A 27,030-nucleotide genomic window follows, 5' to 3' on the forward strand; every position below is an offset into this window, starting at 1 on the left:
AAATACAGAAGCCCAGGCCCTGCCCCAGGTTTTCTGAATCTGTGTTGCTAACAAGTGCACCAGTTGACTTTCATGCACATTAAAAGTTTAAGAAGCACTGTAGGGGCTTCCGGGTTTTTTTGTTTTTTGTTTTTTTGTTTTTTTTTTTTTTTTTTTGAGACAGAGTCTCACTCTGTCGCACAGGCTGGAGTGCAATGGTGCGATTTTGGCTCACTGCAAGCTCTGCCTCCCGGGTTTCACGCAATTCTCCTGCCTCAGCCTCCTGAGTAGCTGGGACTACAGATGCCCACCACGACACCTGGCTAAATTTTTTTTTTTATTTTTAGTAGAGACGGGGTTTCACCATGTTAGCCAGGATGGTCTCAATCTCCTGACCTCGTGATCCACCCACCTCAGCCTCCCAAAGTGCTGGGATTACAGGCATGAGCCACTGTGCCTGGCTGGGGCTTCTGCTTTTTAAATGGGTACGTCATGTGGTAGAAAATAATTGTGATTTATTACAAAAGAAACTATCATCAGAGTGAGCAGACAACCTACAGAATGCGAGAAAATTTTTGCAATCTATCCATCTGACAAAGGTCTGATATCCAGAATCTATAAGGAACTTAAACAAATTTACAAGAAAAAAACAACCCCATTAAAAAGTGGGCAAAGGACCATGAACAGACACTTCTCAAAAGAAGACATTCATGCAGCCAACAAACATGAAAAAAAGCTCAAAATCACTGATCATTAGAGAAATGCAAATCAAAACCACAAAGAGATAACATCTCATGCCAATCAGAATGGTGATTATTAAAAAGTCAAGCAACAACAGATGCTGGCGAGACTATGGAGAAATAGGAACAATTTTACACTGTTGGTGGGTATGTAAATTAGTCCAACCATTGTGGAAGACAGTGTGCTGATTCCTCAAAAACCTAGAACCAGAGATACCATTTGACCCAGCAATCCCATTTCTGGGCATATACCCAAAGGAATATAAATCATTTTATTTTACATGCACGCATATGTTCATTGCAGCACCGTTCATAATTGCAAAGACATGGAATTAACCCAAATGCCCATCACTGATAGACTGGATAAAGAAAATGTGGTACCATAGAATACTATGATACCATGGAATACTATGCAGCCATAAAAAGAAATAAGATCATGTCCTTTGCAGGGACATGGATGGAGCTGGAAGCCATTATCCTCAGCAAACTAACACAGGAACAGAAAACCAAACACTGCATGTTCTCACTTATAAGTGGGAGCTGAATGATGAGAACACATGAACACATGCGGGGGCCGGCGGGGAGCACAACACACATTGGGGCCTGTCAGTGGGGGTCCGAGGGGAGGGAGAGCATCAGGATAAGTAGCTAATGCATGCTGGGCTTAATACCTAGGTGATGAGTCGACAGGTGCAACAAACCACCGTGGCACACTATGTAACGTATATTTGCCCTGCACATGTATCCCGGAACTTAAAATAGAATTAAATTAATTTTTTAAAAAAGAATTGTGATTATCTGTCTTCCAAATACAGATTTTTCTATGAAACATATAAGCCATACCTACTTTGCTTTTTATTCTTTTATTTTATATTTATTTCTTTTTCTAGACAATTTTAGAAGTTTAAAGGCCACACCTACTTTAAACCTTTTGTGATCTAGTAATTTTTTGGTACTGCTGAGTTATTAAGTTTCTTCTGTATATAAACATAACCTTTTGGTTAGATTTGTAAGAATATGTGGACTATAACAGTTTTACATATTTTTTTCTATTTATACCAAATAATGCTTTAATTTCTCTTGCTTGTTTCTAGTTCCTGGCCCTTTCTTTTTTCATACACACCTTCCACCTGTGGTTTTCTAAAACAATTTTTTGCATTTCAAAATTTAGGTTCGCAATGAGAATGCTTTCATTTGGAAAGGAAAGAAAAACCAACTCAGAATGGCTTCCACTGTAGGACATGTACTGGCTCACATAAGTAGGAGGTCTGGAGATAGGCAGGGCTTTAGGGTTTGTATCTCCAGGGTCTTGGTTTCTTTTCTTTCTTCCACCCTCCCTCCATCCTGAAATTGACGTCGATCACATTGACAAAATGGCCACTGCGTTCCGGGGTGCAGGAGGAGAGCTCTGGCTGATGTCTGTTTTCCTTCCCAGAGACCCCAGCAAACCCCCCTCATTCATCCAGTAAAATCCACAGCACTGACTGCATACGTGTGCCAGCTCTATTCCAGGTGCTGGGGAAACAGAAATGATGCAAACAGATAGAAATTCTTGCCCTCATGGGGGGCCTGCATTCTAGATGGTGGAGAAGGATGTAAAGGAAAGAGATCAAATGCACAGTATATAGGCACTGAGGGCGAACGTGAAGAGTATAGCAGGTGTGGAGAGGGGATCGGAACTGCTGAGTGGGAGAGGGGCTGCCATTTTGCCTAGGGTGACAGGAAGGAGTAAAGCCCTGAAGGAAGTGAGGAGGAGCCACTTGGGCATGGTGAGGGCACAGGTCCTCCACACCTACTCTTTAAAAATGTATCATGTTCTATTTTTTGCTTCACTTCTCTTTACATTTGGGATGAATTGTTTCTGCTCTTAAGTTTGGTTACTTTAAATTTCATGACCTCGTGTTCTGGTCCTCCACCTAATTTCATTCTTCTTCCCTTGGGAAATTATATTTGTGTCTGTCATCTGCCCTCTGGCTGTGCTGGTGAGCACTGGGACAAATTATTCATTCTGTCATTAATGATGGCTACCTCTTCTGTCAACACATTCCACACCCAGGTTCCCCCTCCTTTTGTTTAGTGACTACAGGCCTTTGAGATGAGAACATTTCCTAACGTTTATGTTAACTTGCACTTTAATTGTAGATAAATTAAATGCTTCCTTTATGATACATTTTCTTCATATATTAATCTCTAAGACATTTCCAAACTTAATACGGGATGAGTGTGTGCTATAGATGATTCTTCTTCTATTTACGCTGCTTGCTCATTCTTGACCTACCCACTGGCTTTTCTGTCCTCTTGTTTATTCGTTAGCAGAGAACATATTCAGGTGAATTGGTCACCCACTCCATCTTGCCACCCTTTCACATGATGCTTTTCTGAAATTTGACATTTTAAATGTGGGGAAACATTTCAGATGTATTTGGCTAACCAATATTTATTGTGCTAGGAATTATTTTTTATAAATAAATATTTACTGCTGAGTTAGATCATACAGCCATCAACTTGGCTCAGTAAATGAAATGCATTTAGCTAGTTGTCCTTTAAGCGATTCCCCCCCTCACCATTTCTGTTTTCTTTGCTCTTCTGTGGGTGGCTAACACAGAAAATTACCATTGTACCTATTTCAGGCCCGTGTTATTGTGGAGAGTGTTTTAACATCATCAGTCCTTGGCCCCTTCTGCTTTTAATCAGCCTCCTTGAACAGAACCCAATAGAAACTTCATTTTTAATTTTGTGGGTTTTATTTTCTTTCTTTATTTTTGATTTAAACTGAAATACTAATGGCTATCAAATTGTTTCATGATTCTATTACAAAGATCACTTCTTTTGGAATTCAGAAAGACTCAGATCACTCTTTCTTCTCCCTGTTATTTCATTTTTATTTACTGGTATTAAAACATTTCCCTATTTTCTGCAAGACATAAAGGGCATCCAGATAGGAAGAGAGGAAGTCAAACTATTCCTATTTGCAGATGACATGATTCCATATCTTGAAAATCTCATAGTCTCTGCCCCAAAGCTCTCTAAGCTGAGAAACAACTTCAGCAAAGTCTCAGGATACAAAATCAATGTGCAAAAATCACTAATATTCCTATACACCAAACACAGTCAAGCCTAGAGTCAAATCAAAAGCACAATCCCATTCACAATTGCCACAAAAAATAAATAATATACCTAGGAATACACCTAACCAATGAGAGATGAAAGACCTCTGCAAGAACTACAAAACACTGCTCAAAGAAATCAGAGATGACCCAGACAAATGAAAAATATTCCATGGTCATGGATAGAAAGAATCAATATCATTAAAATGACCATACTACCCAAAGCAATTTATAGATTCAATACTATTCCTATTAAACTACTGTTGACATTCTTCACAGAACTAGAAAAAACTATTTTAATATTCATATGGAGGCGAAAAAGAGCCAGAATAGCCAAGGCAATCCTAAGCAAAAAGAACAAAGCTGGAGGCATCACCCTACCTGACTTCAAACTATACTGCAGGGCTACAGTAACCAAAACAGTGTGGTACTGGTACAAAAACAGACACGTAGACCAATGGAAGAGAACAGAGAACCCAGAAATAAGCCTGTACACCTACAACTATCTAATCTTCAACAGACCTGACAAAAGCAGTGGGAAAAGGATTCCCTATTCAATAAATGGTGCTGGGATAACCGGGTAGCCATATGCAGAAGACTGAAACTGGACACCTTACTTACACCATATACAAAAATTAACTCAAGGATTAAAGACTTAAATGTAAAACACAAAACTATAAAAACCCTGGAAGACAACCTAGGCAGACCATTCTGGACACAGGAATGGGCAAAGATGTCATGATGAAGACGCCAAAAGCAATTGCAACAAAAGAAAAAATTGGCACATGATATCTAATTAAAGAGCTTCTGCACAGCAAAGGAAACTGTCCACAGAGTGAACAGACAGCCTATAGAATGGAAGAAAAATTTCGCAAACTATGCGTCTGACAAAGGTCTAATATCCAGCATCTATGGGGAACTTAAACAAATTTACAAGGAAAAAACAACCCCATTAAAAACTGGGCACCTGTAGTCCCAGCTACTGAGGAGGCTGAGGCAGGAGAATGGTGTGAACCTGCGAGGTGGAGCTTGCAGTGAGCCGAGATCATGCCACTGCACTCCAGCCTGGGCAACAGAGTGAGACTGCGTCTCAAAAAGGAAAAAAAAAGAACTGGGCAAAGAATGTGAATAGACACTTTTCAAAAGAAGACATACATGCAGCCAACAATCATAAGAAAAAAAGCTCAACCTCACTGATCATTAGAGAAATGCAGATCAAAACTACAAAGAGATACCATCTCACACCAGTCAGAATGGCTATTACAAAAAAGTAAAAAAATAACAGATGGCGAGGTTGCAGAGAAACAGGAATGCTTATACTCTGTTTGTGGGAGTGTGAATTAGTTCAACCATTGTGGAAGACAGTGTGACGACTCCTAAAAGACGTAAAAACAGAAATAACATTCCACCCAGCAGTCCCACTACTGAGTATATATCCAAAGGAATATAAATAATTCTAAGGACACATACACACACATGTTCATTGCGGCACTATTCACAATAGCAAAGACATGGAATCAATCTAAATGCCCATCAATGGTAAAGTGGATAAAGAAAATGTGGTACATATATACCATGGAATACTATGCAGCCATAAAAAAGAATGAGATCTTATCCTTTGCAGGAACATGGATGGAGCTGGAGGCCATTATCCTTAGCATACTAATGCAGGAACAGAAAACCAAATACCACACATTCTCACTTATAGGTGGGAGCTAAATGATGAGAACACATGGACACATAGAGGGGAACAACAGACACTGGGGCAAATCAGAGGGTGGAGGGTGGGAGGAGGGAGAGGATCAGGAAACACAATAATGGATGCTAAGCTCAATACCTGGGTGATAAATAATCTCTACAACAAACCCCCATGACACAAGTTTACCTATATAACCAACCTTCACGTGTACCCCTGAACTTAAAGTAAAAGTTATATATATATAACTTTTATGTATATATATATATAACTTTTATGTATATATATATATAACTTTTGTGTATATATATATAACTTTTATGTGTATATATATAACTTTTATGTGTATATATATAACTTTTATGTATATATATATATATATATATAACTTTTATGTGTGTGTGTGTATATATACACACACACACACATAACCTTGTGTCTAAAACAATTCATCCACTCAATTTGGGATTGAAAATCCCAATCTTTTTCCTTCCACTTTCATATATGATATTCTACTTTATTGTGTGTGTGATCTGATTAAATACTAGAAACCCTGATCCTTGAGGTCAAAGTCAGCCAAAAACAGGGAGAAGCAAACCTCTTGTGAAGCAGGTGACCCAGACTGCAAGACTCTGAGGACTCAAGAAGGGGCCAGTGGGTGGGGCTTCATCACGCCTTCACGGAGAGGTGTCATTTCCTGAGGACTAACAGATTCGGGCATTCAAGTACATCAGAGAGAGAAAGTATAACAGAGAAGTGACCTGGAGAGGTAAAGCCTTGGGAAGCCCTCCGGAGACCTTGCTTTTTCTGTGGATGGAAGAAGCCATGTGGATGGGTAATGAAAAACATAGCTAATCTCCCTCACTGATTCAAGGTGGTTTTAGAACCATGCTTGCACCTTTGGGAAAAGAACGCTAAACCCTTCTGGTTACGGAGTACACATTCACTTCTGGGAAGGTCAGGCAAGGGGATACGTGGAACAGATAGAGGGAGGTGGGAGTGTTCTACTTCCTGGCTATAGGACATGGGACTGAAGGAAGGGAGCCACCATAATGGCTAAAATGAAAGAAGCAACTTCCTGTTTGAAACTTGCAGAGAGATGAAAGTAGGGCCACGTTTAGGTGCATCCAGTGAGCCACCATCTTCTGAGGTCCTGCCAGGCCTAAGTCAGTACATAGTCATTGAAGTGGACTTTGTTTTATTGGATATTTATTTAGCAGATTTAAAGTTCATTCCACAGAAGGTCTTGGTATCATTTTATAGACCCTCAATGAATACTCTAAATCTTTATGATTTATCTGAGAATAGGGTAAGAAATAAAGATAGCTGCTTGATAATTTGACAACAGTATTCTGTTGGTACGGATGACATAATATGTATTTTGAGATCCCTGTCATTTTAATTAAGGATTTTAATTAGTGTTTTTTGTTGAGAATAAAATAGTATGCATCCTTACAACTTTGTCTTAAAGTCATTGTATTTTTCAAGGGGCTTTCTCTAGCAAAAACACAGATGAAGGTCTCCATAACAATTGGTCCGCTTCTAACCTCATGTGCCTTATTTAAAACTTTAAAGAATTTCAGAATTATTTCTCAAAATATGATCTGGAGTCAATAGCAGTTCAGCTCCACGAGAGCAGAAATTGTGGACTGTCTAGTTCCCTGATGTATCCCCAGCACCCAGAACACACAGGGCACGCAGCAGATGTTTAATAAATGTTTGTGATGGAGTGAATGAATGATTCTTAATGAATCCATTTTAATCATTGATTTTAAGGAAATATGTCTTAAGAGTTTATTTCTTACATTTATTCATTTTTCACTTTTTCCTGCCAATTGCTATTTAGAAGCAATTAGAAGCAATTAAAAGCAATTTCCTTTGTAAAGGAAATACCCTTGTAGCAACAAGTATGTGTCCCGTTTTTGTTTGTTTGTTTTCTTTGCTATGAGAATGCTTTATTAGGCAAAACCACATACTATGAAAATGCTTTAAAATGCAACAGGAGGAGATGTGAAGACACAAAGAACAAGTGCATAGTGACACATGGCTATCAGAACACACTAAGAATCCACACCTCTTCCAACCTTTACCCAGAAAAGGAGGAAGCTAGACCACCTCCTCCTCAGGTCCCCCACATCTCATTCTAGTTAAAGCGAAAACAAACAGGCTGCTGTTCTCAGCACCCAGTGTGGAAGGAATAGTATATATACAGCCACCTTGCCTCAGAGCCTGCCAAAAAAAGGTCACATGTGGAATAAGACTTACATTATGATTTTTTTTTTTTTTTTTTTAGATAGAGTCTCACTCTTTTGCCCAGGCTGGAGTGCAGTGGCACGATTTTGACTCACTGCAACCTCTGCCTCCTGGGTTCTGGGTTCAAGTGATTCTAGTGCCTTGGCCAACCAAGTAGCTGGGATTACAGGCATGAGCCATCATGCACGGCTAATTTTTGTATTTTTAGTAGAGATGGAGTTTCACCATGTCAGCTGGGCTGGTCTTGAACTCCTGGTCTCAAGTGATCCTCCTGCCTTGGCCTCCCAAAGTGCTGGGATTACAGATGTGAGCCATCTCACCCAGCCAGCCTACATTCTTCTTTTTGAGCTGAGTAAAAACCTTTTGGGAAATAGTTCTCATAGGCAAATACGGACATAGAGAGCAGCCCCATCCAGTAGGAATACACTGTGAGCCACATGTGTAATTTTGGATTTTTGAATAGCCACGTTAATTTAAAAATCAAAAAGTAGGTGAAATTAATTGTAACATTTATTTCTTATTTAACCCATTATATCCAAAATATTGTTTCAGCATGTAATCAATATTTAAAAAGCGTGAATGAGATACTTTATATTACTTTTTTATACCAAGTCCACCCTTCAGTGGATATTTTATTCTTACAGCACATCTCAATTCTGAGTACCACATTTCAAGTATACAGGCTCTTGTACTGGACGGTGTCATTTTAGAGGAGGGCACAAACATAGAGCCATAGCCCGTTCCTCCCCCTGAAATTCTAGGAACAAAGGAAAGCTCTGAAATATTCCTCTTTGGTGAATATGAATAGCAGAGATGAATGCAAAATGGTTGTGACCCCTGATCAACCGTAGATTTCTATGGACAGACTGGTGAAACAATGTTTGCAGTTTTGTGCTACTTTGCAGGAAGATAGCCCCATGTCCCACTGAACATTTATTGGGCACCACGGTAGGCTACGAAAAGCCCTGGCCTTTTAGAGTGGACCATGAAAAGGTCTGAGCTTCAAGCCTTGCTGGGGGAAGATGTCCACTTACTCTCACTTTCCAGTCTGGTATCCAACAACACTCTTTATAACTCAGTTGTAGTATTTATTATATGTAAAAAAAAAACAAAACAAAACATGTAATAAGCATGGGGAAGCTCTCTGGCTATCTCCATGCAAGCTTCCTGATTAGTTCACTTAACAGCTATTTATTGAGCATCTACTATGTGCCAGGCATTGCTCTAGCCATGAGGTGGCAGCAGTGAGCAAATAGACCAACACTGCCATCTTTGTCAAGTTTTATTCTAGTGGGAGGAGACAAACAGTAAAAACAAAATAAAGAGAAAGTAGGAAGTGCTGTGGAGAAAAATAGAACAGGAAATGAGGATGGAAGGTCAGGGTCCAAATTTTAAATAGGGGGTCAAAGTCAGGGAGGGCGTCATTGAGAGGGTGAAGTTTCAGCAAAGACAAAATGTTGAGGTGATGCAACAGGCTCATAGATTTGCTGGAGGAGAATTACAGGTAGGAACTTCTGATGAGGTGACTTCTGATGAGGTAGGAACTTCCTCAGGTAGGAACTTCTGATGAGGTAAGAACTTCTGATGAGGCAGGAACTTCTGATGAGGTAGGAACTTCCTCAGGTAGGGAATTCTGATGAGGTAGGACCTTCTGATGAGATAGGAACTTCTGATGAGGTAAGAACTTCTGATGAATTAGGACCTTCTGATGAGGTAGGAACTTCCTCAAGTAGGAACTTCTGATGAGGGACTGTGTCTGGCATGTTTGAGGAACAGCACAGTGGCCTGTGCAGCAGAGCAGGGAAACCAAGAAGCCAACTATTTGGAGATGAGTCAGAGCAAGCAGCAATCCCAGAGGGAGGGCACAGGGAAGGAGGCTGTGGTCATGGAGAGTTGGAGAGGGGGTTCTCAGCCACTGTAGAACTTTGGCTTTTACTGGGAGTGCAAGCTTATGCTCGTCAGTGTAGCAAAATTATGGTAATTATTAGACTCCCTGCTGAATCATGTTTGTTTAATGAAGCTCATATATTATAATCTTATGTATCTTACTTTATGCATTTAAAAACATTCTGAGAGGGGCCATACACATAAAAGAGGTTAAGAACATCTCTGTTACTGGAAATTTGAGTGTAAGAGTCTTGTGAACTGACTTAACATTTGATAAGCATTGCTCTGCCAAATTGGTGGAGGATGGCTTATCAGGGACAATGGCAGAAATGTGGAGAGACACTAGGATGCTGTTCCAGCAACCCAGGAGAGAGGTGTTGGAGGCTGGACTAGCATTGGAGGTCTTGAGAAGTCGTTCCATTCTTAGATGCATTTTGAAAGTAGAGCCAGCCCAAAGTTAGCCTGAAAGAGAGGTGTGCAAGAAAACAGATGAAGCCAAAGGTCGGGGCCTGAAGCACTGGAAGGATGGAGTTGTCATTACCTAAGACAGGAAAGACAGCTGGGTGGAGGGCTTTGGAATGGAAACAGTGAGACGACTCTTAGATGGCCATGTCTTTTTCATTTGGGGGATGTAGTGTACTTTAGCTTAAGTTTATCCAGATCTTCCACAGTGTCTTCAATGTGTTGTCTGACACCAGTTTCTGAGAGAGGCATATTAAACTCTACCAATATGATGGTGAATTTCAAACTCTTCTCATAACCCTGTCCATTTTTACTTCAGTATCCTGGAGCTTTATTGTTAGACACCTATAGATATGGTATTGTTATATCTTCCTAGTGAACTTTTATTATCAAATAAAGACCTTTTTCTCATGATTTTTGCCTTAAGATCCGGTTTATCTGATATTTATATAGCTATGCCAGCTTATTTTTTTGCTATTAGTTGCCATTCCCTTTTCCTTTCAATTATTTTGGCATTACATATATTTTTGTAACAGCTTTATTGAGATGTAATTCACATGCCATACAATTTGTCCACTTCAAGTATACAATTCAGTGGTTTGTAGTAGAGTTACAGCATTGTGCAGTTACCACCTCTATCTGGTTCTAAAACATTTGTATCACCCAAAGGACACCCTGTACCTGTCAAGCTCTCACTCCCATTCTCTTCTCCCCTCAGCCCCCAACAATCACTAACCTACTTTCTATCACTGTAAATTTGCCTATTCTGGACACTTCATATAAATGGAATTACACAACACGTGGCCTTTTGTATATGGTTTCTCTCACTTCACACAATGTTTTTAAAGTTCATGCATGTTGGAGTATGCATCGGTACTTTATTTTCTTTTATGGCTGAATAGTTTTCTGTTGTATGTATAAATCATACTCTGTTTATCCTTTCATCAATTGATGGGCATTTGGGTTGTTTTCTCTTGGGCTATTGTGAATAATGCTGCTATGAACATTCATGTACATGTTTTGTGTGGATATATGTTTTTAATTTGCTTGAGTATTTTTCTAGTGCTTTTGTGGTCTTGTTTGTTACATTTACATCTTTAATCCACTGAACTAGAGTTTGGTGTAAGTTGGTCATATAACAACCAAGTTCTTATCTTTCACTTAAAATTGCTCATAAACATTATTAAGATGGTATTAGTTGTTCATCTTTTTATTAATTATAGATATAGATATTGTTCTTTGCAAATATGATACTTTGTTTATAATATGGAAGCATGTATTAAAATTTAAGCACAGATGTTCCCTACAGTTAAAAGTTAAATAGATTAAGATATTTTATTGTATCAGCACAAGGAGGAATGGCATTGTCCCATAGAGTAGTAATACCCTAGTAACTGCAGAGAATTCACTGCAAGGCTAGCTATATAATATACAGGACCCATTACAAAATGAAAATGTGAGGTTCTAGCCTGGTGTGGGGCAGTCAGTCTCTCCAACCCATGGCAAACAGGCATCCAACTAAGGGCTTGCAACCTCTGCACCAGAATGCACTGAACACCTGGGTGGGGGATGGGTAGGAGGTCCACACTGAGTTGCTAGCCAAACACCCCATGGCACTGCCTGCCCAGGGTGGGGACAGCCACCCCCTTGGTCTGACCAGAGACTCCATGTGTCATGTACCTGACTCATGAGCCTCTCTATACCCTTGTCCAGGAACCCCACTGGGTGTTGGCTGAACACGGGCTTCCCCCAACCAAAGCAACCAATGTCACCCCTGGCAGAAGGAGGAGGCAGCTGTTGTGAGGCAGGAATGGGGAGGCTGTCTAGGGCCCAGGGTGCCAGGGGCAGGGAACAGGTGGGAGAAAACCATCATGGAGAGACCGTGGGGAGCACACGTGAGCAGAGGCTCCAAGGCCCCTGACATGCTCCATTGTGTCACTCAACTTCACTTAAAAGCATGAAGCCAAAGATAAAATTATTAAGAATTTTTGAACGGTGGCCTCAGAGCAATAAACTCTGAGTGTAAGGCTCCAAAAAGCACACAGCACTGTGCTGCTCCCTGGGTCCCACACTCTTGAAGCCAGCCCTGGTGCAATGTGACTTCTTCCTAACATAATTTAAAAATTGGAAGGATTTTGACTCTGTTTGTGAAATAAATCATAGTGCTATTTTAAATTAAATGTATTTAAAGTATCTCTGTGTTGTCTTTGGTTAATGGCATTATCAGTGATATTTACCTTATTCTTCACACTTTTTTGTGTTTCAGGTTTTCTATAATGAAATGAGTTACTTTTATAATTACTCAAACCCCAGTGTTATATAAACATACTTTACTGGATATTATTTTATATAAGTGTGATATGTTACAATTCTGTCTCCATTTGGGGGGGAATACATACTTAGTACTTTAACTTAAAAATATATTCCTCTCCTTACCCAGGTCCATTAATATAAGATTTGCCACTCTCTTGGATACTCCTGGTGTGGAAAATCTTGTCAGCACCCTCATGTTGAATAAAAGCATATTGGAGGACTTAGACCGTTACAACAAGGCTCGCAAAGACCCTGTAAGTACCTGATGTGACCAGACCTCAGGATATGGGACCATTATGATGACCCATGTAGATTCAGCCCTGAGACTTCCTTGGATCTGAGTTAGAAAATCATATGGCAGGGGGCAGTGGACGTAGAGTTAGAAGATGGGAGCAAGAAGAGAAAACCATGGAGACTGGGGCTTAAGGAAGTGAGACCATTCTCAGTGGGGATCCCCCAGAGGGATCAGACACCCAAAATCCTTCTCAGAAAGATAGAAAATTTGGACTTGATCCAAACAATCATATCAAAATGAGATGGATCCTAGTCTTTGGGATAGGTAGATATAGTATGACCATGGTTAGGGAAGGGTAGCTTAGGAATCCATGGGTATCTGGTGCCCACCTCAGCAGCACTGGGTACCAGATTGACGGTAGTGGGACCCTATTTGAGCCTATGAGATGATGAGTCTAACCAGACCCTTTTGTTGAGCTGGCTGCATCGCCCAGGATTACATGGGCTGGGAAAGATCCTGCATGATAAATGTTGGGTTCTCTTTCTAGTGTAGTAACGCATGCATGTGCTATGGCAAAAGTCAGGGCTTGTGGCAGTCTGTAAATTAATACTGCTGTCTTAGGGCCATGACACTTAATCTGACTACACATGGAAAGATGAAAGAATATTGTGCATAGTCACTTTTTTGATACATTTTATTTTGAAAAAAATTTATTGAGGTATAACCAATAAACAGTGTGATGGATTTCACAATTTGCATACACCATGTAACCAGCACGTTTTAAGAAACAGACTAACCACAGCCTGCTAGAAGTCCCCTGATGCCTCTACTCAGGCCTTTCCCTAAGTTAATACCATCTTGCTTCTAAGATCAGAGATTGGCTATGCCTATTTTTGAACTCTACATAAATGGAATCATACCGTTTGTTTTCTGATATCAAGTTTCTTTTGCTCAGCAGTGTTTGTAAGAGTCATCCATATTATAGCATGAAGTATTTCGTGGCATGAATATACCACCATTTATTTCTTCATTCTACTGTTGAGGTCATTCAGGGAGTTCCAGTTATTTTCTCTTTTGGAAAAAGAACCTTTTAGTTAATTTTTAAGTCATCAGGAGGGAGACACCACACACTTAAACATAATGTCATATACACAAATGTTTACTATTTATAAAGGCATCAGAGTAAACCGAAATAAAACTTCCCTTCAGCACATGGTTTTTGCTTTGGTTTGTCCTGCACTCTTTTGGTTCTTCATTTTCTGCTCCTTCCTTCCTGAACCTCTAAGTGGTATGAGGTCAAGTCCTGGTTCTCAAAATGTGGTCTAAGGAACCTTGGAGGTCTCTGAAACATGAATTTTCTGGGAGTCTGCAAGGTAAAAACTGTTTTATTCCTTTTCCACTGTGTTGAGATCTGTACTTGTGATGCAAAAGCAGTGGTGGGTGAAACCAATGCCACCTCAGAGTAGGTCATGGAAGTGTCAGCAAATGTCCTAGTGGTCCTGGTGTTCTTCACCGTCATCCCAGTAACTGCAGAAAGAGCAAACCACAGTGGAATATCCCTGCACACCTATCAGAATGACTAAAACAAAACAGCGATGCCACTAGCTGCTAAATGCTGGCAAGGATGTGGGGAAACTGGATCTCTAGTGTTGATGGTGGGAATGTAGAATGGTGCGGCCACTCTGGAAAATATTTTGGCTGTTTATTTTTTAATTTTTATTTGTTTATTTGTTTATTTTGAGACAGAGTCTCACTCTTGTTGCCCAGGCTGGAGTGCAATGGCGCAATCTTGGCTCACTGCAACCTCCGCCTCCCGGGTTCAAGGGATTCTCCTGCCTCAGCCTCCTGAGTAGCTGGGATTACACGTTCCTGCCTGTAATTTTTGGATTTTTAATAGAGATGGGGTTTCACCACATTGGCCAGGCTGGTCTTGAACTCCTGGCCTCAGGTGATCTGCCTGCCTCAGCCTCTCAAAGTGCTGGGATTACAGGCGTGAGCCACCGTGCCCAGCATTGGCTGTTTATTTAAAAACTAAAACTGCAACTATCTTATGGCCTAACATTTGCACTTGTGGGCATTTGATCCAGAGAAATGAAGAGTTTACACTAATGTTCATAGCAGCTATTGTCAGCAAAGATGTCCTTCAACAGATGAATGGTCAAGCACACTGTGGCACATCATGTCATGGAATACTCCTCAGCAATGAAAGGAATGAACTCTTGATACGTGCATCGGCTTGGATAAAATCTCCAGAGAATTATACTGAGTGGGGAAAAAAGCCAACCTCTACGGGTTATATCCTCTAGCGTTCCATTTGTATGATACTTTGAAATGACAAGATTTTAGAAAGGGAGAACAGGTTATCTGATGCCAGAGGTTAAGGATGCAGGGAGGGTGGGGACAGAGGGGGCAACTCAAGGGATTTTGTGGTATTAGAACTCTTCGATATTCTGACTATAGTGGTGGATACATAAACCTATAGAGGTGATGAAATCATGTGAAACTTCATACACCACACACACACACACACACACAATTGTATCAATGTTGGTTTCCTGCTTGTAGTATTATACTATGGTTTTGCAAAACATTATTATTAAGAGATACTGAACAAAGTGTACAAGAAATTTCTGTTTTATTTCTTACACTGCATGTAAATCTACAAGTATGTCAATTAAAGAAAAAAGGAAAAGCCAGTTTCACTAAGGAATATCCTTGATGAAGCAGTAAAATTATTAACTTTATTAAGTCGCAACCCTGAGACCAGGTGTGGTGGCTCACGCGTGCAATCCTAGCACTTTGGGAGCCCAAGGCAGGTGGATTCCTTGAGTCCAGGAGTTCGAGACCACCCTGGGCAACATGGTGTAACCTCGTCTCTACTAAAAATGCAAAAATTAGCTGAGCATGATGGGGTATGCCTGTAGTCCCAGTTGCTTGGGAGGCTGAGGCACAAGAATTCCTTGAACCCAGGAGGCTGCAGTGAGCCGAGATCATGCCATTGTACTCCAGCCTGGGCAACAAGAGCAAAACTCCATCTCAAAAAAAAATAATAATAATAATAATAATATCTCATAGGGTTGGTGTGAGTATACAGTGGACATAGGGAGGGCGTTTAACTTACTACCTGACCCAAAGTAGGTGTTGATAGATGTTTGTTCTGTTGTTGTTATGTGAACGTGGTTAAGACCCACTGTTGCCTGCTTACAGAAACATTCATAGCCATATTTTTAAGGGTCTTAAAATATATGCTTATCTTTTCAGGATGGAACACCGCTGCAGGCATTTGTAGCTGAAGTTGCAGAACAAATAGTTGGTATTGCAGTGATCAGAAATGAAATGGTAAATTGTGAAGTGGATATAAATTTCTTTGATTGTGCCTTCCTGTATCATGAATTAGCCCACAGTGCCCCTTTTGGAGTTGTACTTTTACTTGTTTAATGTGAATGCCTCCTTTTTCTGATGGATATCATCATCATCTGCCTCTGTCCCACTCGGAGGACTTGCAATTCTCCATTTTTTTGCAGTTCAAAATATTTAATATATTACAAAGACTACATGAAAACATTCTCACCCTAAAAACTCAGATAACCTATACATATATTAATATATTCCATATATTAATATGTTCTAAGTATTACTACTGTAGTGATGCATTTATCCCTTCCAGCATTCTTCTTTGTACTTTATTACATGTATCGTGTGTGTGTGTGTCAAATGGAAATGCCATTTTATTTTTTCCCAGTGCACAGCCAGCTATTTCAAAGCATTTATTACTGAATAATCCATTCTTTCCCTTTTGATTTTAAAATGCTGCTTTTACATTTATTAAATTTCTATATGCCTATGTCTATTTTTAAACTCTGTTCTGTTCCCTGGATTTATCTGTTGATACCTATTGCATTATCATGTGCTTTTATATCTAATAGGGGAGTGTTCTCTCATTTGGTGTCTTCTAAATTTTCTTGTTTTTTGTTCTTGGTTGTTTCCTCTCCCAAACCTTGTAATATTTATTATTAATATAGTTGTACCTACGTGGATTCTATAGAACAATTTAGACAGAATTGACATTAAAATATAGAGACTTCCCTATTAAGGATCACGGATCATGGCTTTCTATGTTGTTGTTGTTGTTGTTGTTGTTGTTGAACTTTTTGGGTTCTTCAGAAACGTTTTGTGGCTTCTTTCATGTGGTTTTCTTTGCATCGTATTTTGTGCCATATGAGTTTTTGTTTGTCCTGTGGGTCCACTCTCCACCTGTCTCCACCCTGTTCTGTCTCAGGGAGCCTGACTGATGGGCACAGCATTATGGGTACCTTTGCCTTTTGGCTGCCCGTTGGATTTGGTGGATGGAGAGCCCTGACAGAAGGAGGGGACAGTGATGTCAGGTGCCTCAGCAGGCTGATCTTCACTGAGTTCCCTGACATTTCAAGGCAGCCTCTTCATGATACTCTCCTTTTGGATTCCTGTAACCAGCCCTCCTCCCACGCCACCCTCTTAGAGTGGGAATAGCTTGTAGTTGCTGCTGCGCAGTCCCTACTTATCTCCTTACACCTGCCCCATCCTTGTAAATATTCCCTTTGTTAAACCGCCCTCCAGTTATCCTAATTTGATCATACTGTTTCCTGCTGAGACCCTGACCTGACACAGTTCTAGATATTGATCACTTATTTCTACCTGTTTTATGATTTCTCTTGGTATTCTGAGTATACACTTTTTCTCGTATTTTCTAAATGTTTGTCTTGTGTATGGAAAAACTACTAGTGTTTGTATTTTGATCTTGTATTCAATCACTTTTATGAAATATCTTTGAGCTTAGAGAGTTTTTCAGCTGATTCTCTTTTCTGCCACAGCATCACCTCCACCCTATTCTACTGTTCAGACCAGTTAGAGGGCACGCTCAGACACAAGGGGGGGAGGCAGACTTCTCTCGATGGGGATGTGGCAGAGTCACTTTGCAGAAGAGCATGAGGGATGTGGGATGACAGGTACTGTCGTGGTGGTCATCTTAGGATTCTTTGGATAAGAGAACCTGCTACACCTTCCTTTTCAATATTTATACCTTTAGTCTTTTTCCAGTTTTAGTGTATGGATAGAACAACATTGAGTAGTAGTGTTAATAATAGCTGGCTTTCTGGTGTTCTTGATTTTAATGGAATGATTCTATACCTTCCTTCATTTAGCGTAATCGTGGCTGTAGGTTTCTGATAGATATCCCTTATCAAGTAAGGGAAATTTTCTTCTCTTTCTGTCTTATTAAAAGTTTTTATTATGAATGAGTGTTGAATTTTATCAAATGTGTTTTTGACATCGAGATGTTCACATGGCTTTATTTCTTTAATGTATTACACACTTTTCTCTTTCTTAGATTTATTCCTCTTTTTGATCCAATATTTCTTGGAGTTAGTTAATCTTTTAGAGATGGTGTTGGGTAGTAAGGTCCCTGAGTCCACACAAATATGATAAGTTTTCATTGGTCCTCATACTTGTGTACTCATTTGGCTGTGTGTAGAATTCTCATTCAAATTATTATTATAATAATTATTATTATTTTGGAAATGGAGTCTTGCTCTATCCCCCAGGCTGGAGTTCAGTGATGTGATCTTGGCTCACTGCAGCCTCTGCCTCCCGGGTTCAAGCGATTCTCCTGCCTCAGCCTCCTGAGTAGCTGGAATTACAGGTGTGCACCACCACGCACGGCTAATTTTTGTATTTTTAGTAGAGATGGGGTTTCATCATGTTGGCCAGTCTGGTCTTGAACTCCTGACCTCACGTGATCTGCCCCCCTCAGCCTCCCAAAGTGCTGGGATTACAGGCATCAGCCACCTGCACCAGCTTCATTCTAATTATTTCTCATCAGAATGTTGTCTTCCAGTATCCAATGTCATTGATAAAATATAATCTGATACCAACCTGATTCTTGATCCTTTATGAATAAATGTGTGTTTCTTTGCTCTCTTTCTTGAGAATTAAATTTTCTTTTTGTGTCTGGAATTCTGAAATTTTGCCAAGAAGTATCATATCTCTTTTGGCAATTTTTCTTCTATGATTTCATTAATTATTTCTTCTCCTCCATTTTCTCCATTCTCCTTTTCTTAAATTCTTTTTTAGATGGATATTAGATCTTTTGAATTGATTCTTCAATGTCTCTAAACACATATATGTTACATTTTACTCATCATTTTAGATTTCCTCAATTTTGTCTTCCAGATCTCTAATTCTCCAGTTGTGTTTATTCTATTACCTAAGTATTCTATTGGAATCTTTATTTCAGAGTTCACCTATTTAACTTCCAAGTCTCTTTCTTGTTCTCTTATTGTTCCTTTTTGGTATCAGCTTGTTTATTACATGGAAGATCCTTTTTGATCTCTCTGAGTACACTCTGTAGAATTTTTTAAAAAATTCTCTGCTATTTCCTGAATAATTTGTCTCCTCTATAGTAAGTTGTATGTTTCTCTATGCTGGTCTTTTTTTATTTGTCAGTTTTCCTCAAAAGTCTGTCCATGTCATGAGTGAAAGATTAAATGATCAATTTGGGTGGCTGGCGTGGGTATCCTTGACAGTTGTGCTTGTATGTTTCTCCATGGCATCTCCCCTGTCACTGGTAGTGCCACTGCCCCTCTGTTTGATTGGGAGGGATGGCAATATCTGGCTTCCCCTTGTGTGCTTGAATGGAGTACCAGCCGGCAGGCAGGGACTCCAGGTGACCCAAGGTAAGAAGGTTTCACCTAGTGGTAGGGTTTCCTTCCAATGTAAAACTGCCTTACTTTTTTGTCCTCCATTATGTTCTCATTACACCAAAAATAATTTTTGTTGTTGTTATTTTAAGGGATTTGGGATGGGAAGAAAATTAGATGCACATGGCCCATCTGCTGTTTTGAGCTAATAACCTCTGTTGGCTCTTTGCTTTTTGTTTTTCAATGATTTCTCAGCCCTATACTTATCACTCATTTTATTTTATAATGAGAGATGCCTCCTTGGTAATTAAAGAAAAGTCTTATAGCATAAAGGCCATTACAGGGTCAATGCAGATTGAAAGGTTGCCAGAACTGCCCTAGGGTTCCGCCACTGGCCCGGTTACCCTGAGCTCTGTTTCCTCTGTGCTTTGTGACAGAAGCTGGAAAGGCAGGGGACCTCGAGGAGCTTGGCCACAGATGCCACAGTTTTCATGGATTTGCTGGTGCCAGCCTTGCTGATCACAGAACACATCAGGGGCCTTGCATTCTCCAATTTCTGTTCTTGAAAGTAGGCTTTTAAAACAATTTTACTGTGAAAAACAAGGAGAAATATAAGTTGGTGTTGTGCAACCTGCATATGATTTGATTTTTCCTGCATTTTGGGTGCATTTACTGCTGCTGTCATCAGAGTCACACTCACCTTGGAGTGCTCCCCTCCCCCCACGCTCCTGACAGCTTGCACTGCTGGGAGGTGACACAGGACAGGCTGGCCCAGGGCACAGTTAGCATGGAGACCTGGGATCCCAGTGCAGTGTGGCGACAGAGGGGGGGACCAGAACCGGGCCTGTGGAAACAAGAGCAGTGTGCCTGATATTTCCTTTACATGGGAAGACACTCATCAGTCCTTTAAATTACCTTCCTCTATAAAAATATTACACATCAAGGGGGATAGAAGGTTTAAGAAGTGCACAGGGATAAGGCCCGATTATGCAGTTTTATAGCAGGCCAGCCAGCCATACATGTAATCAAAATGTATGACTTGGGGCCAGGCATGGTGGCTCACACCTGTAATTCCAGCACTTTGGGAGGCCGAGACAGGCAGATCACTTGAGGCCAGGAGTTCAAGACCTGCCTGGCCAGCATGGTGAAACCCTATCTCTATTAAAACTACAAAAATATTAGCCAGGCGTGATGGTGGGCGCCTGAAATCCCAGCTACTTGGGAGGCTGAAGTGGGAGGATCTCTTGAACCCAGGAGGTGAAGGTTGCAGTGAGCGAAGATCGCACCAGTGCACTCCAGCCTGGGTGACAGAGTGATACTCTGTCTCAAACGAAACAAAACAAAACAAAGTATGTGATTTGGGGATGACACATTTCCACACTAACAGGTGAATAGTAATGCATCAGAGAACACCAGTGGCTCTGTTTGCTCGACTCCTGAATTTCCCACGGGCTCCGTCTCTTGTGCTGACTGGCTTGTGCTCACATCGCCTGGCAGTGTCACAGAGCTGCTGTCCTGCCACTTGGCCAATGGCACAGACTCGGGGCTCTCTGAGTTGACAGCAGCCATGGGTATGGGAGGAGCACATTGCAAGCTGTGCTGCCATCCCCCAAAGACAATCCATCAGAACAGCTAGCGTTCAGGAAACGTAATTTCTAATTTAAAGAATTTACCATGAAGATGAGGCGGCAAATGTGGAAGAGAAAAATACATTTCTTACTGTCATACCTAAAGTAATTTTTAAAAGATATTTATCACAAAATGCATGCTGTTTGTTTAAAATGCTTGTAGATACCATCCCTTCTGTCTCTTCTGTAGGACATTGAGTACATACGGTCCCATTACAACATTGAAGATTTCATCTACTTCAGTCACCACCAGCGCGAAGAACACGGGCACATGCATCACTTTGCCCTCAACCCCATTTTCCGGCACTACACCAAGTTCTTTCTGAAGGAGATCCTGCGTTTAGGCTTTAAATCCTGTCTCTACTACCCTGTTTACCCAAAATCCAGAGAAGGCAAGGTAAGAGAATGGTGCAATTCACTTTCCCAGCAGGTCAACGTTCACAGTGTTGTTGGTGTTGTGCGCCACATTTTATTCATTCCTCTCATGATGGGTTTTGATGATAACATGGGTCTGAATTTCCAATGGCCATATTTAGTTTGGCCTTTTTCATAAACTACAGTGACATTCTGTAGGCTTCGAATTTCTGACACAATCACAACTAATATAATTGGTAGTACAGTATGTTGGCTTTTCTATATTGACAAAACAGAGACTGAAAACCATGCAAAAATGCTCTAAGAGCATGAAGATCTAATAATTTCTTATGATACACGAGTGCAATGCCAACATGATCCTATTCTGTTCCTTCAAGCAAAGAACATTTCAGTGATGAATCCATAGAATAAATTAATTCTATTTTAGAAGACTGGCGTGCTATCCCAGCATTCCAAATAAGCACTATACACACCCCCACTAGGTGATGGAGAGAAAGTGCGGAGATACCTGATGCCGATGTAACCCCATGTAACACTTGCCACACTTGCATGGAGTAATACTGTGGTAATAGACGCAAATCTGATGTGTATACATGGTGTGTATGTGCATGCACAGATAGCAAGCCCTCCATCTTACTTGCATACCTCCCATCCCACTTTAGTGTTCTTCATAGCACTCACCACCAACTGAAGTTATCTATTTTACCATGAACGCAGCCGTGCTTTTTTCTGTCTTGTTCAAAGCTGTATCCTCATTGCCTAGAAGAGTCACAAACACACACACACACACACACACAGAGACACCCCACACACTCTCATGCATTCATGCACATATACCACACTCTCACACACACTCATGCATTCACACATATACTCACCCCCTTCCCCCACACGTGCACACTCACACACTCATATAAGGTGTCTGGTTGTTCCACAGGCAAAGGCCTATTCCAGATAGATTCCCAAGGGTTTTTTTTCCTGCAAATTGGTCTCTCAGTCACTGACAACATTGGTCCTCAACTTGATGTAGACTTGGGGGTGAAGGGATTCAACCACTAGAACAGGTAGAAGTTGTCCCGTAAGATTCCACTCATGAACTCAAACTTTCCCATGTTCTGCCTAGAGTCTTTGACATTGTCTCATCAGCACAAGGGAGCTAAGGGATCTTAAAATGCCTTATTATTAATATGTCTATTTATTAAACAATCTAAAGTGTGTTAGTACATATACATATAACAATAATTTTGCCAGTATATTTTATTTAACAAAAACCTTTTGGAGAAGTCCAGAGGGAATGGGGAAGAAAGAAGAAAAACAGAAAAGGTTTTGAGTGAGATGTAGACTCTGCTCTAGTTTTGCTTTTTTTTTTTTTTTCCTATCAAAATGCAGCACCATGGCAATGAAATGGCCCAGCTTTGAACTCACTGAGATGGGAAGGTAACAGTTCTGCTGGAAAATCCTGGTCCTGCACAGTTTTCTTTTACTTTGCACTTGGCCAAATGCCAGTTTTGTGACCTTCAGGATGTGATATTAAATTCCTGTTTTTATTTATGAAGTTTCCTGGATGTTCTGGGTTAGAGAAAGTCCATTTGCATCCATAATAAAAATAATACCTTGGGCATTTCATTAAATGTTTATACATTTACCTTAATAGTATGAAATTAGGAATATGTTCCACACTGTTGTATATAGCCTCTAAAAACATGCTTGGAAATAGATTTCTTCTCAGTCTGTCCTTCCAGTTGATTTCACATATTCATTTAAAACAAGTGTATGAAGCAGTTCCAAATAATTTGGGTAAGAATTCCCAAATTCTGCTATAAATCCCCAGTTGACTACAGTAAAGTTGAGCTTTTTGGCTCACATTATGGGGATGGTTTTCTCTGTATCCCTCTGGTCAGAGCATGTATTAAGAGCTCTTCCAGGCATAAAAACAGGGTGCTGGCTAGGGGGTTCTGTTTTTCAGTTTGCGAAGTCAGGGTGTGAAGTTCAGTGGTGAAGGATTTTAGAAAACCATTTTAGAAGCTCTTAGAAGTGCCAGGGGCCATTTTTAGAAATGCAAAAAAGTCATATGTAAACCATCTATTTATTAAAATGCATCTACAGTTGTTTTTCTTTCTTTGCTTTCCAGTCTAAATTCAATAAATGTATCATTAAAAGTTTTGATTTTACAGTCTAACTCTTCAGATTTAAATGGTACAATGTCCTTAGTTCATTTCACCAAAACCCCTAAGATTTCATAAATGCGACAGAAATAAAGATCACCATGTTTGGTTTTCTCTGCTAAGTTTTTAAAACTGGGTAAAATCAATATTTAAAGCATTCCCCTAAGACATGATTTATCATAGTTCATTTCAATAAGTATAAATCTAACTCATAATTTAGTATTAGTCTAGATGTAAATAATGTGATCTGCTTCTCCCACACCCACCCCCACTTCCTAGTTTTATCTTTTTGTTCTAAAACAGTTTTTTGTTGTTGTTATTGTTGTTGTTGTTTAACAACGGTCTGGTTGAAGTCACTGTGAGTGACTTTTACCAACAGGAGGATTTTCACATCCCTGCTAAGTTACCCCTTGGATGACATTTTTATCTATGTGTCTTCTTAAAGCAGCTTGTGCCAAACATACAAAGGTTAACAGGATGCAGATAACACAGCTTAATGGGGTCAGATCAAGCTGATGCATGATCACTATGGAGAAGAATATCCTCCCGGGGAAAATACTTGTACTGAAAAATCCCATAAACCAAACCACTTGTTTATCTGTCATTCCCACAGAGATAGTAATGTAATTACTCTCGTAATTATCTTCATTAGTGTCAGGCATTATCTACAATTCATTCCTCTGCTCGAAGAGTATGTTTGTTTATTTGCTGATTTTTTTTTCCTCTCTGACTTGGCCGAGTTAAGAGTTTTGTATTTGTAAAGCTGTACGCAGACATCTGTGCTGAGCCTCTCTGACATTCTCTCCCCTAAAATATAGATTGCTGTCTTTCAGTTCCAGAACCCCTACGCCCACTCCCTGACATCTGCCCTTCATTACTTGGTTCCCGTGCGACCACGACGACAGATTGTCTATCCTCTGGAAAAGCTTGGCATAAACGCTCCATCAAAGGCGGTCTCCAAGGATCCGGTGGGTAGCAGGGCGGCAGGCAGGGCGGCGCGGTGCCAGCTCCCGCGGGCCTGGCAGATGGGGTGGCAGTGCTGTCTTCACAGGAGCAGGCTGCTTCTTAATTACAGGGAACCTGGTGCTCATACCCTTACAGGCGGAGCCCTGCGAAGGCTCCCCTGCAGCCCTTTCCCTCAAGTTGTTATTTCCCGGGAAGCCTAAAGCCGTAGCCACAGGACCCTGCAGAGTCATCCCGTGAAGATACCTCTCAGGCTGCTGTGTCCCAGGACAAAAGGCCTAGAGTCATCCTCCAGCATATTTTCATTTTCTTTCCCTGTCCTCAAAAGCAGATTCCCCCTTTCAATGATGTTTTGCTTTCAAGGCATTAAGTGGTCATTCGCTGTTAGGACAAAGCTGACAGAGAAAACAGAGCTGGCTGCATTCGAGATGTTTGGGCCCCGGGTCCTAAGCTGGTTTGTTTAACTCCCTCCTCCAGGGGAATCAAGATGATTAACAGAAGCATATGAGCTGTCCTGGGGCAACAGGAGTTTCTGACCTTAAAATGAAGGGCCAGAGGCCACTTTTATTGGGAGAACAGGAAAAAAGGACTGAAATCAAACCTAGATATTATTTGTAAATGTAAATGTATCTGTATACATACACACAGTTTTTTCAATAACTTAATTTGGAAAACATAATTTTCTCATGTTGACTGATATGGGCTTATAGTGTTTGTATACTCTTCCACTTAAGTAACCAAAAAAAAAAAAAAAAAAAATTCCTCAGTGGGCTAACGTTTGTCCTTTGTGAGAGAGGAAAAAAGGAAAGTGTAAGTTTAAACTCTCCAAACACTTACCCAAGGAGCTGCCCCTCAGAGCTGGAGATGATGCTGAAATAGACATCTCGCAACAGGCTCAGCACTGCAGGAAAGACATCACCCAACCCAAAGCCTGTCTTACTTGCGCGTGCACTGAGGGATGGGGGGGCACCTCCATCAGACCAACTCAGAGGCAGCTTTGCGGGTGCACTGAGGGATGGGGAGGGCACCTCCATCAGACCAACTCAGAGGCAGCTTTGTATCTTACATTCATCTTTATATTTGTAAAATAACAAAAAATTTATATCATTGTAAATTTATATGTGAGTAGAGACTGATCATATAAAGCAGGACTTCTCAATCTATCTGTCCTTTTTTTTAATTAACGTGTAATTAGTTGTAGACTGATAGTTTTGTAAAAAGTGAATTCCTGGGAAAACAAGATTAAAAAGCAAAAACAGACAAAATTCTTTTATTATTAGATTTAACACACATAGCATTACTCTGTTGGTTTGCTATAAAAGCTTCTGAATGCTTCTCTCGGTATCTCTTACTCATATCTTCATAGACTTGTAATAGTTTGCACATGGGCACCTGTTCCAGATCACAGATTGAGTGGCACTGGAGTGCCCATGCACTCAGCACCCAGCTGCAATGATTTGCAAGTCTTTAGCTAATTTTGGATCATCTGTGCCCCCACCACTTCCCCTTTCTCCTATATCATTTTGAAGCAAACTCCAGACTCGTATCATTTTATCTGAAGGTCACAGGCATATTCCTAAGTAGCAGGGTCCACAGCACTAGAGATGAGATGTGCCTAGCCCACCTAGAAGACCTTTGGGATGGGCCACCATGTGGTCTGTTTGCATGTGAAGATCCTGGGAACAGACTGCTTTGGAAAGGGAGCCGACACCCAGAAGTTTGGGGCAAAGACAGTGTCTTGGGGTCAGAGACAGTGGCTACATGCTGTCTCCACCACTGAAATACAGTTTCCACAGAGGCAAACTGATCTCTGGAGAAGGCGCTGGGCATAGAAGTACATGGATGTGCCAGGCGTACAACCTTGCAGCTTCTGCATCAGATCAGGGTCAGGATGAGAGATGCTGACCTTCTGCAGTCAGTGCTGACACTTATACTTCAGTGGCAGCCCACGGCTCCTGCACCTTCAGCCAGCCCTCTGGCAGCATGGGTGGCCTGGCTGGAGCTGGAGGCAGGAGTCCAGAGCTGCTGCATGAATATCAGAAAGCATCGTTTTGATGAATATGAAGCACTTCCACACCTGCCCCCTCCCTCCCACCCTACTGCGAGAATTTTCAGTTAGGTGACTTTGAGGTGAGCTAGAGCTCTAGGTGGGGAGAAAGCCAGAGAGAACATTTTATTTCATTTAAAATTATCTCATTACTGCTTCCCAGGTTGGTATGATCCGAAACCATTGCTTACATTGAGTAACCTTTTCCATGTTTATCTCAGTATGCTGTGCCCCTCACCCCTGAGCCCTGGTGTATTTCAGCACAAAGCCAAGATGGATTGTTCAAACCCAGGGTCCAGGAAGACAGCCACTTAGCAGATGGGTGGGAAGATTCTAACACAGATGCCTGTTACCTGCTGCTCGTGCTATTGTGCTTATTTCACAGGTGAATTCTGACTGTTTAAGAAGCACTTTTATTGCTACTCATTGTACTCAAGCTTCAGAAAATTGTAATGGAGATTTAGATTTAGTAAACAAGATTCAGTAAAAAATTTTAGACATATTAA

At 40.7% G+C, this 27,030-nt stretch overlaps 1 protein-coding gene across 1 annotated transcript in view; it reads left to right on the top strand.

Moving 5' to 3' along the window:
* CFAP61 (cilia and flagella associated protein 61) overlaps positions 1 to 27,030 on the top strand; it is a 313,628-nt gene that overhangs the window by 128,977 nt on the left and 157,621 nt on the right. Inside the window, exons 14-17 of the mRNA XM_063659455.1 lie at positions 12,565 to 12,691; positions 15,934 to 16,011; positions 21,165 to 21,371; positions 24,348 to 24,482. Of these exons, the coding sequence (XP_063515525.1) occupies positions 12,565 to 12,691; positions 15,934 to 16,011; positions 21,165 to 21,371; positions 24,348 to 24,482 (547 nt within the window). The remainder of the gene's footprint in view (positions 1 to 12,564; positions 12,692 to 15,933; positions 16,012 to 21,164; positions 21,372 to 24,347; positions 24,483 to 27,030) is intronic.

This window comes from Pongo pygmaeus, chromosome 21 (genome assembly GCF_028885625.2).
Source record: "Pongo pygmaeus isolate AG05252 chromosome 21, NHGRI_mPonPyg2-v2.0_pri, whole genome shotgun sequence".
NCBI lineage: Eukaryota > Metazoa > Chordata > Mammalia > Primates > Hominidae > Pongo > Pongo pygmaeus.